Here is a 20,381-nt window from a genome sequence, read left to right on the forward strand (position 1 = left end):
ATATATATATATATATAAACACAATTCTGGTAAAACTGGTTTTAAATTCTGGTTTTAATTTTTTTTTTACTCGTTTGTCAAAGAAATGTACATACAGCGAAAAAACAGTGACAAGCCCCCCTTAATACGAATATAAAATACACAGAATACATGTTTATATGATTATATATACTGCATTATAACTTTCTTTTTTTCAAAACACTTAATCAAAGACAGACTGAAAGTGCAAACGGTCACTAACAGGATTATACAGAGCAGACAGTATAAACAATAATGATAATAATCAGTCTTTTTCCAGACGGTTCGGAAATGTTGCGACATAGTTATTGCCTTTGATGAACATGCTGACCATCTTACCATGTATGTCGCTGAACTTTACAGCAGCAAAGTTTTCTGACATTCTACATTTGGAAATGTGTGGTAAGCATACAGCGGATTTGAATTCTCCAGATCCCCATCGGTGGGAGCAACATGAACAAAAACATGTACAATTGCAAAATGCCACTAAGCCATACTGACAGCTTCTATGATCAACACTACAGTCACGTGTCCTGGCAGACGCTTGCAGGAAGTACAACACTTTACTAAAACAGAATATATGATTTGAAACAAAAGCAACAGTGTAAGAATTATGCCTCACAGCTCTTGAATACAAGCGAGAGTGGATCATCTCGCCTTCCTTCATTCTGAAAAAAAAGAGAAATACTTATGTGATGTAAATATCTTAAAACTTCTGAGAAGTTGCTACTGAAGATGCTGTAAGAGTAGGAGTCTAGAAACGAGTCCACGCCCCACGATATAAATATACCGAGCTCTTAGCTTGCCTGCATCTATTCACTAATCTCCAAGCAGATCTTTTGGTGGGGGTAAGACAGTATCAAATTGGCCAGTCTGTATCCATGTCCCCACCCAAGATCTGCCGGCACTCGAACAGGGAGGAGCACTTCTTTTCAAAAATGGTGTTACTGCCCCTCCTTGTGTCCCTATCAACAGCTATCAAAAATTTGTGGTGCTAAGATTTTTACAAGCGGTTTATGGCTTGAATCTGGGACAAATGCAGTCACCCGCGCACATCTCAGTGGGAGTTCTCGCCTAACCCTGTCCAGATAATACTGTACGCTGGTACTAAAATATGCTGGCTGAAACATAGAAATGTCAATAACTGGGCTCATTGTGGTTCAAAACCGCAGATATCACAAAACATATGTTGAACCTTCTTTTCCTTTAGTTAAACTGAACAAAATAACAGTTGGTGAGGGGACCCATAGAGAGACTTCCTGTAATGCTCAACCAGCTGGCTCACTAGGAGGGCAAGAGCCTTGCCTGGTGGTCAGGGCAATAAACTACTTGGCAAGAATATTTTGATCAGGCAACAACTAGGTGTTAATAGCCTTTGACGTTTCGACTGGAGGCAGATCTTGGGTGGGGACATGGATACAGACTGGCCAATTTGATACTGTCTTACCCCCACCAAAAGATCTGCTTGGAGATTATCTATTCACATGCCCTGTTGCTGATGACAGAATCTGAAATCAATAAAACAATTTTGATATATGCTTACATCTATTATCTTCTATCGAATATGAAGCGGTTGCTGTTGGCATTGCATATTAAATGTGCAGGCATCTTTGCTAGATAGGTACACGTTTGCCATCAAATCTACACATCTGATGAACTTTTGCCTGGACATATGAGGTAGATGACGTGTTTTGGAAAGTTAAGGAAAAAGTTTACTGACGGTTCATATCCATGATGCGGCCGGACGAGGTCAACCTCTCAACAGCGGCTGGTATACTGACAACGTTGGCGGTTGGCGACTTGTCTTCATTTCCTTCATGTAATCTAAAACATCTGTTAACGCCTGTTTACCGCGATGTAAGGTGGGTACGCCCATTTTTAAGGAGACAAATGTATGTGGTTCTCTGTAATTAATGGGGTATGACTGATACCGCCACCTGATCAGGGCATATCAATTACATTTTGAAACATTATCCAAAGTCACGAAATTGTTCCTCCCTTTTCTCACGTATATGAGATATTGCGCTTGTATCAAAGGTAAAAGGAAGTAAATGTGTATGTGTATCAAAGTACTGTTAGAAAGAGGACTCTTTAAAATAGCGCTCTCAGGGCACCTCGATGCACTAACCCCAAGTCGTAACGGTACTAATCAAGAGAAATACACTGCTTTGAAGTCATGTGGAAAAGTACTACATGTTTGTTATTATAAGGCTGATGATATAGAATACTTTTGTTCTTCAAACAGAAGTAAGTGTTGTTAAACCTGTCCGCGAAAGGTTACGGGCTTCATCGCTGTGACCCTTTCGACGCGACCTACCTGTCAAAGGCTCTGTCCAGTTTTTAAGGAGATAAATGTCTCTGCTCCGCTTTGATTAATAGGGTTTGTCTGAAATGGCCACCCGATACAGGCATATCTATTACATTTCGAAACACTACCCCAAAGAAGTAATAGCTCCTCCCCTTTTCTCTGATATAAAATAACTCGCTCAATATGAAACTTAACAAGTTAAGAAAGACGTACTATGTTCTGTGTTGTACCACTGTTACAAAAAGTACCCTTGACTTCTAAGTGACTCCAAAACTCTGTCGCTTTAAGTTTAATGCATTTTCCTCAATAATCGACGAACGGGAACTGCATCGAAATGCCAGGGGTGCTATCCCATTTTTTTTTTACTAAAAGTTGATTGTGTTATGTTTTTATTAGTAAAAAAATGGGATAGCATGCTTTTTATCAAATATCCCATGTCAATGTAACTAGCACGTTTTAGAGTTACAACAAAAATATGGTACTAAGAATTGGGATAGATAACCACTGCTGGTATCCGAGCAGTGAGTTGTCTTCCATAAGCTTTGCCATTCCACAATTCCTGCAATTCCTTGGCTCTACGAACGTATTGGTATGTACCGTAGGTTCTTTGGGCACAGGAATCAAACCGACTACTATAAAACACACACATATCAACGGATCAAAATCCGTGCGGCCGGGGGTTACTGAACGAGAATGAGAAAATCGTACGGGGCGTATGATATCACCTTGTCCTCCTTGAATCTCTCCTCACGGGATAGGTTTAATTCTACAAGATATAATACTTCTACAGAATATCCAATGTGCTCATATGGTTGATACATCAAGGCTCGGCTAAGAAAGGAGAACCATTAACATACTGGAAATCTTTCCATACCTTACCGCCATACACATCTGACATACCATTGTCAAGGATATCTCTCTCCATCCACTGTTCACACTCAAGAAATCCAAGCCTTTTTATCAACACTTGAAATGATTCAGTGACACTCTTGTAGCAATAGGTACTCTTTGGATACAGATATTCGCCTCCCTTCACAGACTTCACTTTCTTCATCAAAACTGTATCACATCTGTGGCGTAAGGTAGACCTTCTATGGGGGTGACTGTAATGGAACATATTCACACTTCTTGGACACTTTTGTTTCATTCCTCTAAGTGTAGTACAATTCCTCCATTGTGCATGTAGTATGTAGTTATGACGTCTACAGGCTGCGACGCCATCTTCTCGAGCTCGTTTGCCGCGATGATCAAGAAGTGACCGAGTCGGATGAGGGACGTCTGCTCCTTCGGGTTGAAGCCCGCTAGCTCGACGAGCTTTCCTGGGTCTGACGCAGCAGCCGTCCGTTCTTCCGGAGAACCTGAAAAAGTACGAATATTAAGTCTTGGTATGAAGATGCATTTGTTGTAACGCTGCAAACGGTTGAGATAGTTCATTTATTGCATCACTTACCATAGTATTGCTCATACTAAGTCATACTTCATATATATATCATGTCATCGCCGAGTTTCCTCTATACGTTCCAGCAGTCAACTGCAGAGACAAACAAGAAAATTGCAAAGACTCATGTTTTGATAATACTATTAAGGGTATTGGTTTTGATAACGAACATGCAATATTTATATCAAGCATGCTCAGTAGATTACATTGCCGTAAAGGCAGTGTAGTGTATGGTGTAGCAATGTGCACATCAATATATATTATGTTTGAATATGGTAAAGTAATAACACTTGGTTAATAGAGGTACTGCAGTGTATGATTCAGTGCCCTGATACTTACTGTCAAAATCAAAAATGTCCTTGGTGCAGTGGCACCAGAGGCAGAACATCTTGCTACTAGCCTAGTTCAGCCCCAGAAGTGTCGACATGAACTTCCAGTCGGCCGTTAGAAACCTTTGTTTGATTGAATGGTGCACAAAAATACTACTTTACAGATAAGCTGTGAGTTAATACGTCATCAGTTTAACTTGTTTCTTAACCAACTGTTTCTTAAGTCACTGTCAACTTTAATATCTATTGCTTACTGTATTTTTATAGTAAATTTTTGAATTGTACATTTCATACTATTGCATAGTACTATAGTAATACTATTTTGTACTTTTGCATACTACAAACAACATGAGCCACCGATTAGGCATTTTTACCTTCCTGTAATCTTCCTCCCGCTTCCCCGACATGAGAACGAAGGCCAGGGGACCTGCTTCGTGACCTCCTCCCGCAAATAAAAGCATGGATCGTGAATAGCTGCCTAAATGGCCTCCTTACAATTTTGAATGTTCCGTCCATGTACCATGTTTTGGCTTTCGCCAGCAACTGCAGCTGGTGAAAACCAAAAACCTGCATCCCTGACGTTTCGTCATGTCGGTTGGCAACATGATTCGCCACACTTGTCCACTTCTCGCGCAGGATCTGCAGATACATAATAGAAAGAATTCATTAGAATGGAAAGAAATTAAAGCATCTATTGGTACGAAAAAATCTATTCACATTAAAAAATAACATCTTGACAGATTTACAGTGCAGTATGACAAGAAGAATATGGTTTTCAACATACGACCTTTATTGCACTTGACCTTGTTTAACCCTGTTCAAACGGGGGGGGGGAACTTTTGAGGCCCGCGCCAACTTTCATTTTGTGGACTGATTTGCTACCGTACCCGTGTGTGGATACGGCCTTCCCCCATGGAAAGAGGTCCTTGTTGTTGCGTGCGCCGGCAGTTTTATCTTGGCCGACATTGTCATGTGGAAGACACCAAATTGGTGATCAATCAAGGTTAAGCAGAGACAATGACACCTCAACCGCTCCATTGACTAAAGCAGTTTCTGCTTCCTTCAAATTATGCTGGAAGGTGTTCCACATTTCCCGAATAGTTCTGCTTGTGACTACATTATAGTGATGGTGTGCTCTGTCGCATATTAATTCAATGGGTCTATCATTACATTTGCCTTTTGTTAAGGGTACTAGGTCCGTTTTAAGGCCTGGAATCCCTAAGAGAATACAGTGGTTTTGGAAGTCCTTGTGTTCCAGGAATTTCTCTTGTTTGGCCTTCATATGTTCCTTGTGCAGCAGGTGGTCTTTTTTTAATAATAATACATGGTTTATTGGCCAAACACATCACCCGTGCAATTGCAGCCTTATAGTGCTGAATTGATGCAGGGTTTACAATCAGATGATACATGTATGTTTTTCTCATTGTTTCTCAGTTTCCTTTTTTCCATGTAATGTGAACTGTTATAGTATATATAAATATGACTCACGTGTGGCCAAGGAAGACAACATCCGAGTTGTAGGCGTTCTTCCTCCAGCAGTGGCGGGCATCAGACAGCACTTTCAGTCTTCTACGTTTTCATTTATTACACTTGCTGTTATTTCCAATGACAGGTAAAGAAATAATGGGAAACTAGGTGTATGAGTTCAGCACAGCCCTGCCAAAGATGGAGAATGCCACCTTCTTTGACCATTTCATCGTTGACCGAAGTACATTGTAGTTATCGACATCCATATATGATTACACCCACATCACATGCATAATGCCGTTGGGTAACATTGTACCGATATCAATTTAGGGTATATCAAGCAAAGTGATTTGCCTATTATTTTTATTTTACATAATATGGCATAAAAACCATATATAGTCTTAAAAGTCTTCTTCAGTCGGCGTCGGACCATAGAGTAGCCTGTGGTTCACGTTACTTTGGTACAAACCAGCTATTATGGAAACACATTTTGATAATACTTTGCCATCGTACATCCCGTCTAGGTCCAGAATCTTCCCATCTGGATGAATAAATTAGCGTCCATTCCTCCAAGACCGGACTTCTTCGCAGTAGGGACATTGTGTTTCAGTCGGGCAGATCTCCTCCAGGTGGGATAGATTTGAGAATAATATGTCCTTTTTCTTCCGTAATCCCGGTCGTGGATTTCCTCGTTCATCAAGGTTGTCTTTCTCGGTAGTCCGGGTAGTTTTGACTTCATTTCCCGCCCGAACATTAGCTTGTACGGGGTCTCGCCCGTCGTCACCTGCGGGGTTGATCTGTAAGCCTTCAGGAACTTCTGAATTTCCTTTTGAACATTAGCTGGAACAGTTTTGTGTTCTGATGTAGTTGATCATAGCCGATATAGATGGGAACGATTGCTTCAGATATACCTTCGTCCTCTATCACGGTTTTCACTAGGGTGAGCCGGTGTGTCGGCATGGCGGTCCCCTACGATCAAGGCGTTTAGAAGATCAACGAACTCCCATGTACTTCTCCCCGCCTCTCTGCTATGATAGGCGTACATAAGTCTTTATTGGTTTTCCAACCACCAAACATACATATGCAGGGAAAGACAAGAGTCTCCCTGAAGTGGATAGTTTGTTACAATATAATCAAAACACATAATACAATACAATCAATGAACAATAACAGCTTAAAGATAACAAAATTGGATGCAGATCGCAGGCTCCAGATCGATACAGCATGGGATAGCTTATGCTTGAGCTTCTTGGTGACCTGCTTTAACGTTCTGTTGTATCCTTGCTCTCTCATTCCCCGCGCGATTTGCTCGTAGGATTCCGTTTTCTTAACCGTCTCCATCTTGTTTTTAATGCGTCCTTGTTCTAGAGACCGATATGAGACTCGCTGCTTAAATTATCTTTTCAACTTGAAATAATGACCATGTTTTACTGTCTTCCTGGCTATAACTTATAAGAAATGTTCATCAAATACAAATGTACAGATTTCCACTCTCTCCTTTGTTTCAGAGTCGTACAAACATGTCTCTGAGCAATGCCTTCTCAAAGACGACTGCTTTCAGTGCCTTGTGAGGGGGCGAGTCTACCTTGGGCCATGTTGTTGTTGTTGTCTCCTGGCGTTCTGTGGCGCCTGTTTGTGCTTGCATGCATGGAAAACTGGTTTCCAGACCAGCTGTGGACGTTGGTTGTTTGGTTCATTATGGAGGTCCACCTCTCCCTCACATTGAAAAGTCATCTCTGGGTAGCCTGCAAATATCATGATGGGATCCCCATCCTCCATCACTCATGAGCTCCTCCATGGCTTCTGGTGTATTAGCTGCAGTATTTTGCATTATACCCTGCAGAATCACATCTCCCATCCCCTAACAGTGTCGACCTTGTAGAGAATGTAAGCATTACAGATTTCAAGGCAAAACAGATGGAAAAATGCCTTCTTCCACCATTTCAAGGTGCTCCTCCGAAAGTACGCCACCATTTGATCCGATGTATCCACGGCGCCCATTAACTTGTACTGGTTGATACACTCGGGCTTCAGGTGTTGGTCTTCACTGACAGGTCCAAGAATAACTGTGATGAGGTATAATAGTTGTCACAGTACAAGGTTCTACCTGACTAGATGTAGGGCTCATGAGCCGGGAGACGATGTCGTGTGTGAGATCTTTGGGGATGGCACAAAAACAGTTTTAGGGAGGCTACTGATTGAATTATTAACTTCTAAAACATCCCGTTTTTCTATACAGTTCACCAAACTTAAGGAATACTGGTTACACACAGCCTTTAGATATTTTACACTGAAGCACTCGAGCTTCTGATACAAATCCCTTGCACTAATTGTTTCTTCTGACAGGATCTGAATTTCTACTGTGGGGTTTTTATCTTTCACTTGTGGCAGTTGATTCGTTCCTCACAGCGTTTGACCAAGTCTTTAACAAAAAAAAATGCTCTTGGGTACTGTTCTAGTGCCTCATTTAGCAGAAACAATGACACCTCAACCGCTCCATTGACTGAAGCAGTTTCTGCTTCCACCTTTCCCGAACAGTTCTGCTGCTAGTGACTACATTATAGTGATGGTGTGCTGTCGTATAATAATTCAATGGCTCTATAATAATTCAATGGTTCTATCATTACATTTGCCGTTTGTTTGGGGTACTACTTGGTCCGTTTTAAGGGACTGGGCATTCCTTTATGGGCCACCATGTTCATCACAAGTGCTTTGGCCTGCAGGTCACATGTGCAGGCCACTAGGTATGCCTTACATGTAAAGGGCTCCATGCCAGGGGATCTCACTTCAAATCCTGAAATTAGACAACAGTTCAGCTTACAGGGTGTAAAATGCTTTTTTCTGCCAACGCCAACCTGCACTGGTGCAGGTAAGATGAAAAACTACCGGTACTAATTTTCTTCTTCTTCAAAAAAAAAATTACCAAGTTACCAGCTGTAGTGACTTAAGTATAGGAAATAGCTTAGAAACGTTAATTTATTTGACTAGTTCGAGTGATACTAATCAGTACAGCAAACAGTTAAAAGTCATGACATAGTGCTGCAAGAGGACCAGTGCCAGAAATAACTGCAGTCATTTTACCTACCAAAACGTTCATGTGTGTATTTCTTTGGACAACCAACTTTCATTTGGAAACAATTCATAAGAACAATTTTCTTATTTCTTTTTGCAGCCCAAATGTATCAAAACAAATGCAATGCTTATACTAGTGCACTCGTGCCTCACAGTATGGTCCAGGTAACTGTGATAAGCATACAGTGTGTTACTAATCTAACAATCCTTTACCTGTCATGATACATGTGGCTAACATACACTTTAGGCAATGAACATTAGCCTACACAGTGTGTAAAATAAAGGATAGTAAGCTGAGTACTTACCAGTCTGAAGTGTTTTGATGGTTTTCGCCAAAGGTTTGAGAAAGAGACTCATAATGGGCCTCCACTCTCCAAACCACAGACCAGCAAAGACCATGTTTTCACGCTGTGTTCTGGATAAAAAGAAGGAATTTTAATTATAACACAAAGAAATGTACATCTGCAGCAATGAAAAAAATGTTATCCTTGTATTATTCTTATTTATTTTATTTCCGTCATTTTTATACAGGGTAACCCGATTCAGTGATGGCACTGCTTTTCAACGGGGCCCTGTATTACACAGCACAGTACAACAATCACATACAAATAATAACATTAGCATACAAAAATTATACAATAAATAATTTATTATTAATAAATACTTTACTATTATGAATTTCTCATGATTTCTATACCTCTTCAACTTCTGATAATTGGCACTATGCACTAAGATGGTCGATTTCACTTTTTAGATACAGGCAATAAGTAAGTTGTCTTTCACTCAAAAGCAGAGGCCAGTAGTATTTCTAAAAGAACACATCTTTATTGATACAAAATAATCCAAATTTGAGTGAATGCCATAACCAACACCATGCTCCGACCATATGTCAGCTGGGCACCAAAGTACAAAGGTAACTTCTGTAACTGTTGGTTCTGCGCAACATCACTTTGAGCTCGGTCCATATCATCTTCCTTTGACCTAAGCCAGGAAAAAGCTGTTGTCATCGCTGTCCGCTGTTCCTGCAGCTCATCCGAGTCACCACTGTAGTCCGAAAAATCGTTTTCCTCCATGCTAAAAATTCTTTGCAAAAGTGGTTGAAAGAAAAATGGTTTTGGAAAGCCTTGTGTCCCAGGAATTTCTCTTGTTTGGCCTTCATATGCTCCTTGTGCAGCAGGTGAGCGTTGACAAGGGTCAGGCTGAACATGTGGAATAAGGCCTTCTTCCACCACTTGACGGTGCGGCGTCAGAAGCAGGGGTAAGCTACCATATCTGGTCCGACGTGTCCACAGGTCCCATGTATTGTTTGCACAGGTGGATACACTCCGGTTTGTATATCAGTTCGCTTGGGTGGCGTTTCTTGTCCGTGGAGACAGGCCTAGCACTATGTGCTGGCGTCAGCATATTAACGTCTCGTCTGTCCCTATATTTTATAGCGAGGAGTCACTCATTCGCTATGCACACTTTCTCTTGTGGTGTTGTCAGCGGTGTTGTCAGCTTTGCATTCTTGAATTCATTTGGAACCACAGTGTGGGAACAATAAACTACTCTGTACATATAAAAAACATTCGATGTTGCTACTGCTTTGTTTAACCATATTAAAGATGTTTATTATCAACCTTCATCACTCCTTACATGTAGATATTGTATTACACATCCAGTGCAATAAATCTTGGTACATGTATGTACATGGGGTAAATCTGGTCAACAAACTGGTCCTCTCTAGTAATGTCTCTAGTTTGACTCCTCAGGACTTAACTCACAGTTTCAGCCAGACTCTTGTATTTCTTCTGAGCATGCTGCTGTCTTTCCCTTTTATCCAGGTCTTCAATGGTTGTTTTGGGAGCCTGCCTTGCCTCTTGCTGGAATTTCTTGTAAAGCTGTGGCTCCTCCTCCTTGATTCTCTTGTACTCCTGACTGGCTGCCTTGAATCAGCCTTCCCGCTTTTTCCTGTGGTGTCAGTCACAAGTACATGTAATTCAAATTATGGGTACTCTGTCACGGCAGCTCGCCACGCCACGGAAGGGATGGTATGATCATCGCTTATATAGACAGGAGGTATACCTTGAGGTACGGAGGTACTACCTTACACCGATAACAAGCGATGGATCATGCCCGTGATTATATGCTTATAAGCTATAATCGTGGTCGTATCAGGTGGTCACACAATTACTGCACATATTAGGAAAAGACAAAATTCCAAAACAGCAAATATTTGATGTACTTAAGGGTCTTTAACTTCTATCTACGCAGCTGCAGAAGGACTTTTCCCACAGTGGACTGCACAAGGAAGAAGGCCCCGTCAACGTGATGTGAGTTCCTTCTACTGAGATCAGTCTCATAATTATGCTACCAGTGGTCCCTTTTTGATCTAGTCCCCTTAGCTGTTGAAGTTTTCCATGTGTAGAGGGCATCACTGGTTGAAATATTTGAACATGTACCATATATTACACATGTCAGCACATTCCTCCACTCAAGCTGCCTGGAAGGCAGCCAAGTACAGCTGTTCTGCTGTATGCATGACAACTTACATTTGATGCACAATCTTATCAGGCCGCCCTTTGGTTACTTTGTCAACTTGTGTGCTTCAAAATGAATTTAGTATGATGTTTCCACAACGGCATTCAATGTGGCTTTCTTGCACTTATTTTCTTTTAGTTATCAGAAACGGAAGGCAAAGAAGCGGCACACCATGCAGGAACAGAGTCTGTTTTCGAAGGGCTGCAAGAAGATGTTCATTTGAGAAATGTTTGCATTGTTGCAAACGGTCTCTGCAGAGATGCCAAAATGACACACACAACATGCCTTATGTACAATAGTATTGGCATTGAGTTGGAAAAATGGGTAGCCCTAAATTAAAGTTTTGCAGTTGAAGCCACCTTATGTGGCAGGAGAATGAAGGGCAAACCTCGACTATAGGTAGCCTGGGTACCATCCTATTTGTATGCCGGGGCTCCCACACTCGCTTCCCTAACAACTAGTTGGGAAGCTGTTATTACTATAGGAGAAGCCCGGAGAAAATAGGGGAATCCAGAATGTAGGAGAAACCAGGAGAATATAGGAGAAACCCGGAGAATACAGGATAAATCAGGAGTATACTGGAGAAATTAGGAGAATATAGGAGCTCAAACTTTAGTGCTGTTTCCTTATATTAGCCTGGAATCCCAACCTATTGTAGCTCCCGGGGTCTTTTCCTCCTGCAAGTTGCTTACTATCACCAGACCTATTTGCGGGAGGAAAAAGACCCCGGGAGCTATAAATTATAGGTCCTGGATTTCAGGCTATCCTTATATATCACAACAGGAGAAAGTTCAACAGTTGTCAATGGTACTTAATCCTTATGATCATCTTCTATGCTTCTGTTACATTCAGTATCAAAAGATAACTACAACAAATCTGTATTTTCTTTAAAATGAACATGATACTACAATGTTACGTCTACTCTTGAATACAAACCTAGCAGATTGTTTGAATGTTGTGGGCGTTTTTGATTTTAGTATCGGAAGGGAATAACTCAAACATTTGATTGGTCAATTTGCATTCAACATAAGTTTAAACCATTGAAGTAACATTAAAAAACAATAACAAAACTGTGCCTTACGAAGACATGTTTTCCACGAACTCTAGTTTAGACATATATTATACCTTGTGTAGACCTCTGTGTAACTCTGTACATATAGTATACTAGACCATTTGTAACGTTGTTGTAATCTTGTGTGATCATTGATGGGAAAGCACTTGAGTACAAGACACACGAAATACGAGAGTAATCGAACTCGGCCTTGCATCCTTCATACATCTCCTTAATAGATATCATAGAGCAGCCTAAAGTAATCCACACTAGACCCGGTAAACATCTAAATTCTACACAGTTGCCAAACAAAGTTTTAGAGTTATGTGTTAATGCTTAACTAACTACAGGCTAGATATTGGACCTTACCATATTTCACAATGAAATAAGTACCTCATTACAAGTCCTTTCCTGGTCCTTGATAGTAGTTATGACCAATAACATTATGTTCTTTATAGCATTGTAGCATGAAATATATTATGCAATACATATGCGTAGCTCTAAAGTTTGTTTCAATATCCAAAATGGCTGCCATCTATAACAAACATGAACATGTTTCTAAACAAGCAATGGTTATTTTAACTTGCTAATGGTAATGTACCTGACACCTAGTACTGCATTTACATACTATTAGGTTGCAGGACCTATAACGTAAAGTACAGTGGTAGAGACGGAAATGTGTTTTAAAAAAATCGTCAGGTCATTAATCCTCAGTTACTGTGTACTTCTTGATCTTTGGGTCCAAAGAGGCAGCAGCCTGCTCATATGAAAAACAAAAGAAAAATACCCTAGATGAGTACAATTGTACATTAAAATTTCCATGGCTTTGTAGATTAGGACCAATTACTGGAAGTTGTCTTTGCATCATAATACATGTATATGCGTGAGACTGATTCACTAACTCGACAGCTTTACCAACAATGTCAACTGCCTAACAAGGTATTCTTCATATCTCAATTTGACCTTATGCACATTTCGTTCCTTAAATGTAAACTGCTATGTGTAATTGATGTAGGAAGCAATATTGTTGGGTTGATGTGTGGAAATAAAAATAGAAGGGTCAGTCGCAGGTCAGTCAACAAGTTTTGAGAAAGTCAGAGTTATGATCGTCACAAATACTAGTAGTTGCAATTTAAGTATGTGAATAATGTATGATATATATATCAGTTGACACAGTACATTTCATATTTTTTTGTCAAAGCAAATGGCTGAAACAGCATTTGAAACAAACAACACTAAGATCTGCTTGTTACAGCTTGCCATAAATTAATCCCAAAAGGTCTGAAAGTTAAGTTTGGACAACCATGCATGTCTCTCCGTTGTTCTTCAACAATTATCTCTGTGTTTCATACCACTTGAAAGCTTGTTTATTCCCCTTTAGGATGAAACATCATGTTTGAATGATGTACTATAAATGTTTGCGCCTTTTGCGCGTTGATTCGTATTATCACGGTGGTAAAATCTGGGCTGCAAAGTTCCCACATGTCATAGAACCCGAACCGTGTTCGATCTGGGCAATTCGAATCGAACCCGCGTTCTATTTCGGGGTCACCTGCGGTCATTTACAATAAAGCGGCAAAACAAGTCTTTCTGCCTTCGTGCCTTGCAACAGATAAAAAACAACACTTTTCTATAGATACAAACAGTTTCCTGGACAGTACATGTCCGCTATCATTTTTTGTGGATCTGTAACATGTAGCGAAGCTACTATCGTATCCTTGGGTGACCTTGAATACTGTAATGATTCTTTACACCAGTATGAATAACACAATGCAGACTTTTGGTCGACATGACATGTCTGCAAAACTCGTTTTAACCTGCAAGCATGGTGAGTCAAGCATACCCCATTCACGGCTCAAAATGACTGTTACTGTTGTCCCGAAAATCGTGTTTTAGGGATTTTTGAAAAATGGCCTCAATTTTGAATTATGGGTAATTTAGTGCGAAAAATGTAAAAAAATATCATTTTTTCACCAATATGTCGACAAAAACTAGACTTCAAATCAGAAATTAAAAAATCCCTAAAACACGATTTTTTATCTTATTCCTAGTCGTCGAAAAATATAAAAATCGGGGATCTGGGGTAATACACGTAGCCAGGTTAAAACGATTTTTGCCTAAAAACATGGCATGACTTGTGGTCGGAAACCCGAAGAAAATCGTCTTTCGAAGCGAAATTTTGAAAAATCAATGATTTAACATAAACAGCTAATATTTAAAGGATGTTGAGGCAATAATTTCATTTTGATTTGACGAAACTTGCCATTAAATCCTTTTTGTTTATTTTCAAGTGTTTTACTGGTAGTCCAAAACAGGCCAAAATAGCGTCTTGTAACCCGATACCTTTTAGAACGCGCTTAGCAATGGGAAAGAATACCGTAGTGACAGACCGCCGTGTATATAAATTTACTAGTGTCTTCTCATTTTAACGTCTCAAAATACCAAATTCCGCGGCCGACACACGTCATGTACCGCAGAAACATACAAACAAACACACACACACACAAACACACACATGTACACACACACTCAAAGACACAAACACTCACTCACACACACACACACACAAACACACACACACTCTATCAAACACATACACACACACATTCTCAAACACACACACTCTCAAACACATACACACACTCTCAAACACTAATTCTCAAACACACACACACTCTCAAACACACACACACACGCACAGACACACACACACACTCTCTCTCTCAAACACACACACACACTTTCAAACACACACACACACACATACTCTCAGACATACACTCACACACACACAAACACACTCTCAAACACACACACACACAAACACACACAAATACACACACACTCTCTCAAACACACACTCACTCACTTGCACACACACATGTACTCTAACACATACGCACACACATATGCATGACCCTTAAATGTCAGACAACAGACTCCAGTCACCTTCAAAAGTTTCATATGGAGCACTAAAACAACCAAATGCATAATCTTTTTTGTCACAATGTTGGCTGTCCATGTGAAATATTATAAGATCCTTGTGAAGCTAGTAACGTAATATTTGAAATTTTGGTACCTAACCAATAACATATAAGATGTAAATCTTACCTGCCGTTGAACTTTTCTAAGGCACCCGTGTTACGAGTCAGTCCTTGACAGGTTGTAGGCGTTCTTGTGGCAGCACCTCATCATGTCTACATGGAAATATGAGCACAGAACATCTGATTAGTATGATCCTTCCAGTAAAAAATGCAATACCCGGTATTATTTCTAACTATAAATGTCAGACAACAGACTCACGTCATGTGCCACAGAAACATACATTCAAGCAAACACACACAAACACTCACACACACAAACACACACACATGCACTCTAACATATACGCACACACATATGTAACCCACCCACCCTCACACACATAACATCTGATTAGTATGACCCTTCCAGTAAATGTCAGACAACAGACTCGAGTCATCTTCAAAAGTTTCATATGGAGCACTTAAACAACCAAATGTATAACCTTTTTTGTCAAAATGTTGGTTGTCCATGTGAAATATTATAAGATCCTTGTGAAGCTACTAACGTAATATTTGAACTTTTAGCACCTAACCAATAACATATAAGATGTAAATCTTACCTGCTGTGGAACTTGTCATAATGGACCAAGTAACTCTTTTTTTTTCAAGATTTTCGCCTTGTACACACCAGCTCGGCCTCTACGCACAGAAACCCGCTGGCCAACTTCAAATTTCCTAAAATAAAATGAAATAGTTAAGTAGAGCGATGAACATTATGTTAGAAATGCATTAATTATTGTTCACCCAGTAAACCTCCGTGGCCGGCTGGATAGTATTACGGGGCTGTTGTTCTTATCGCGCCGAGGAAAATCGGCCAGACCCGCGGTACTCTGGTTACCAGGGTAGAGTATAGTCTGATGATTTTTCGGTCTCTGTCGATAGGTGTTTAATGGCGATGAACGCCGTTGAACACCTATCGACAGAGACCGTTAAAATGGGAGTATTACAGGCTTAGAAAGTAGCATGGAAAGTAATATTCAGAAGTAGGATACAAATGGAGAAAACCCAGTATTGCCCGTCGTCCTAATTTGGTTGTGAACATACAGTCACGTTTAGCGGCCCCTTTCAAACAGTCAGCGAACGCCCCGGCCGAAGGCTACGCTAAAATTGTACTTTGAAGTTTTAATCGTGGAATGATTAAGTCGCATGTCCTAACAAACTCAACAGTTACATACCATTTTGGTTCAGAGTTTTTCGATGTTGAGCCTTGGCTTCGGGGTGGGTCATCATGATCATTCTCTTCTGTTTGGACAGCTTTGTCCACCTTTTCTGTGGTATATCGGTGAACGCGATTTCTTACAAACAGTCCAAACCTCTGTTGTGTCTTTTTGTCCACCTGTCCAAGATAGGGCTGTAACTCTTTGACGATATCTGCAGGTTTCATGCCCTGAGAGTAGAGCCTATCTACATCGCCTGTATAACGATTAAATCTTGAGGTACCCTTCATTTTTTTTACAAACCGTAGCTGGCTTGAATAGCGGCCTCACGGTCACAAGTGAACTATTTGCAGGACCCTAGAAAGGCCTAGAAAGTCCGAAATGGAGCGAAATGGAAACGAATTGGAACGAAATATTTAGGAAAGCCGTTAAGCCGTTGGACGGTCGAACGGAAACATTAGCGTCCGCTCAACGTACGAACGGCAACGTTTAGATGATGATGATATTCCGCAACCGATCGATCGGGATACGTTAAGAATAAAGTGACCGAAACGTTATAAGATCGATCGGGGTACGTTTAGAACAATTGAGTTTTGAGTTGAGTAGTTTCAAAAGTGTTTCTTCTTTGTGGTCTCCTAGCGGTATGCCCACGGGAAGGGATTTTATTACTCTCCAAGCAGAGGTTGGTGGGGGAAGATCGTCACCGTTTTATATATGCCTCGTTTTTTTTTGTCGCCGTTTTATATATGCCTCGTTTTTTTTTGTCGCCCCCCACCCAACCTCTGCTCCGAGTCGCAACCTGAAAGGCTATTAACAGTTATTTGTTACCCTATCAAACCTCACTTAACAAGTAGTGGCGACTTCACTTGGCGCGTAGGTGTGAATTACGCCCTCCCGGCCAGGGAAACCAAAATTCCAACTTCCGGCTGGCGACACGGCCTGGCGATTTTCCGTTACTCGCCTGTTTCCGTTCAACTCAGTTTGAATGTCTAACGGACGGGACCGACATGGAAGACAGAGTCAAGCGTGTTTTCAAAGACGTCTGGGGGTTTGAGGTCCGTCCCGACCAGCTGAAAGCCGTTTTGGCGGCCTTAGAGGGCAAGGATGTTTTCGTTGGGATGGCGACAGGGAAGGGGAAGTCCCTCTGTTTTCAGAGCATCCCCCTTTGCCTAACAGAACCCAAACTTGTTGTGGTTGTTTCGCCGCTGCGTGCCCTCGTCCGCGATCAGGTATGACAGTGTTTTCATTTTTTCCATCTTGTTATTACAAAGTTTGACTGATACAAATGAGTTTTTGTTTACAGAATCGAGCGACCAATGTATTACGGGCCACTGGTGTAACACAATACGTTGTTGTTGTTGTCAATACTCGTAACTGCGGCGATTGAAAGGGGGAGGGGGGCGGCATCCAGTATTCAGCGATTAGCTTTTCAAAAATGTCGTCAGTAATACTTTATGTGTGGAATTGAAATTGCTTACCTGTCTGAGCTTCTTTCTATGTCTTGATACTGTTCAATGTAAACCAATTTGCTAATGGACATGTAATGTGTTTGTCAAGTCCTTACCTTGTTTATCGTGCAATGTTAGAACATCAAATATTCAATACTAAAATCTGTCATAACTTTTCCGTGGTGTATCCCTAATCACGTCTGTTGAGTTGGTCACAATCCTCTTGGTGCTGTTCAATTCTTCGCCAAATAACAACATACCGTGATACTGGTACTAAACTTATGTATATTATTTTACAGATCCACCGTTTCCAGACAGTCACAGGATATAAGGGGATCCACCTGAAAAGCGCGGCGGACATCAGAAGCTTCAGGGAAATCCCCGACAAGGACGTTCGTCTGGGTAAGTAGCAAAAAAAAAATACATTCCCAACATTGAACACAATAGACACAAATCATGAATTACCAGAGAATCAATAAAGAATAAGAACCTTTTTGACTTAACATTTTTTTGGATTGATAATGTCAATAGCTGCTGACAAGTTTTCTTACTCTTTAAAATTCAGTTTTCATGGCTCCTGAGGAACTGACCTCATCTGAGGGGAGAAGTCTTCTGGACAAGCCTCCACTCCCAATTGCACTGGTGGCTGTTGACGAGGCTCACTGTATTCCACAGTGGTCAGTGTCTATTAACTAGTCACAATCAGTCTGAATAATACACATCTTCGTCATTGATGCGCTTAAGTACCACTGTACAAAGAAGATTAGAACAACAATTTGATCTTTGCAAGTTCAGGTGTATGTCTATAATGTCTTCAACAGAACAAATGATTCAATAATCAATTCAAAGATCACTTATCACATCAAGGTTCAATGCACAGGCAAAGATTTCACAAGGCATAGTTTAAGTAATCACAATACATACAAGCAAGGTCATAAAAAAGGTACATGTTGTAGCCAAAACACAGTTTATTTACAATACTACAGAACCATTCTTTTTACATTCTTGGTCACATATACAAAGTAACGCTTTGTGCTTTTGTCACAGGGGAACAGACTTCAGGACTGCCTTCAAAAACATTGGATCGCTGCGGGCTGCACTGCCAGGAATACCTTTCATGGCTTTGACAGCTACAGCAACCGCAGCGGTCCAGAAGGCAGTAGAGAAGGCGCTACATATGAGCGACATCATGGATCCCAACAAGGTCCCGACCAGAATCATGGGGAGCCTGAACAGGGACAACATCTTCTTGGTCCGGAAGAAGGTCAAGAGCATGAAGGTACTATCATACACAAATCATTATACAAATATGGTCTCAAAATACATTTCTCTTAAACGCAATAACCAAAGTTACCTTCTATAAGCATAGGATCATGAGCATACATATATATATACATGTGCCCATTTCAAATACCAATAAATTTAGCAGAATGTGTAATGTTTCATCAGTTCACACAAACTTTTCTTACATTTTTTGCAAAAATACAGCATGTTGGTGACATTTTGTATTAATTACAGGAGGACCTTGGTCCGCTGATCAACATGATCAGAGAAGCCGAGGGTCCGGCGAACATAGACAAGCACATTGTCTATCTCGGCAGAAAGCAGAAGCTGATGGACGTGTGGGGCCTGTTGGTGTCTTCATGCAAGCCCACCACCAAAGGCTCGGTACGGGCCTTCCACGCCGACATGTCCCCGAAGGCGAAGGAAGACGTGCTCCAGGGGTTCAGGGAGGGCAGGATTCGAGTCATTGTCGCTTCCGTTGCATTTGGCATGGTATACAATAGTCATGATTTCTTAAATTTTACTTATAGGGGTTCATTACATGGGAACTGACAGCCTGAAGCCTTAATGTATCAAAGTTGAGAAACAGCAGGCCAATAGTTTTAGGCCAGTAGCAGTCTGGAGTACTAGTATCTTAAAAAATGGCATTGGAATGATCCATGACATAAAGGCCTTGACTCTGTGGGATATAAGTCATCTATCAAGTCTGTGAAACAATTGTGAAACACCTTTTAAACTGAAGTAATGAAAATGTTACTTTTGTATGAATTTGACATCAATATTTAGTTGCAAGTTGCCTGCATACTCCCATGTGGTACGTTTAAGGGGATGAATGTTTATATAAAAGTCATGCTTCTTCTAATTGCATCAATATTTCTCTTATAGGGCATCGATGTCCCCGATGTGAAGGGTGTCGTAGTGTACGGGATGCCGTCCACCACTGGCCAGCTCTACCAGGTAAAATGGCTTTTGATACTGTAATTCACCCCATACACATAAAATTTGTTACAATAAGTTACTTTCTACAACATAAAAATGGCAAATATAACTTGCATGAAAAACTTGTACATTGAAAATGTATAGTTATCAAAGTAACAACTATGAAGTCAGATGAATGGTATAATTGTGTAGAAATGATGTATCTGATGAGAGTGGACATGTCTTATTGACACAATCATTTCAACTTCAGCAAATAGGGAGGGCTGG

At 40.7% G+C, this 20,381-nt stretch overlaps 1 protein-coding gene across 1 annotated transcript; it reads left to right on the top strand.

Annotated features, from left to right (window-relative positions):
- Positions 1-17,272: 17,272 nt before the first annotated feature.
- LOC109475102 (ATP-dependent DNA helicase RecQ-like) lies at positions 17,273-20,195 on the top strand. Its single transcript, XM_019775641.1, has 6 exons — positions 17,273-17,672; positions 18,191-18,293; positions 18,457-18,568; positions 18,939-19,170; positions 19,410-19,667; positions 20,061-20,195. The coding sequence occupies exons 1-6, from the start codon at positions 17,451-17,453 to the stop codon at positions 20,154-20,156; spliced, it is 1,023 nt and encodes a 340-aa protein (XP_019631200.1). The 5' UTR covers positions 17,273-17,450; the 3' UTR covers positions 20,157-20,195.
- The last annotated feature ends 186 nt before the right edge of the window (positions 20,196-20,381 follow it).

Source organism: Branchiostoma belcheri, unplaced genomic scaffold (genome assembly GCF_001625305.1).
Source record: "Branchiostoma belcheri isolate BF01 breed outbred unplaced genomic scaffold, Haploidv18h27 scaffold328, whole genome shotgun sequence".
Taxonomy (NCBI): Eukaryota; Metazoa; Chordata; class Leptocardii; order Amphioxiformes; family Branchiostomatidae; genus Branchiostoma; species Branchiostoma belcheri.

What these genes read in the sequence shown, in the direction of transcription:
- LOC109475102 (XM_019775641.1), top strand. Translation starts at nt 17,451, where the DNA reads ATGGAAGACAGAGTCAAGCGTGTTTTCAAAGACGTCTGGGGGTTTGAG. An exon ending in CGACAAGGACGTTCGTCTGG is followed by an intron (nt 18,294 to 18,456) that starts GTAAGTAGCAAA and finishes TTTAAAATTCAG; the next exon opens with TTTTCATGGCTCCTGAGGAA. An exon ending in CTTCCGTTGCATTTGGCATG is followed by an intron (nt 19,668 to 20,060) that starts GTATACAATAGT and finishes TTTCTCTTATAG; the next exon opens with GGCATCGATGTCCCCGATGT.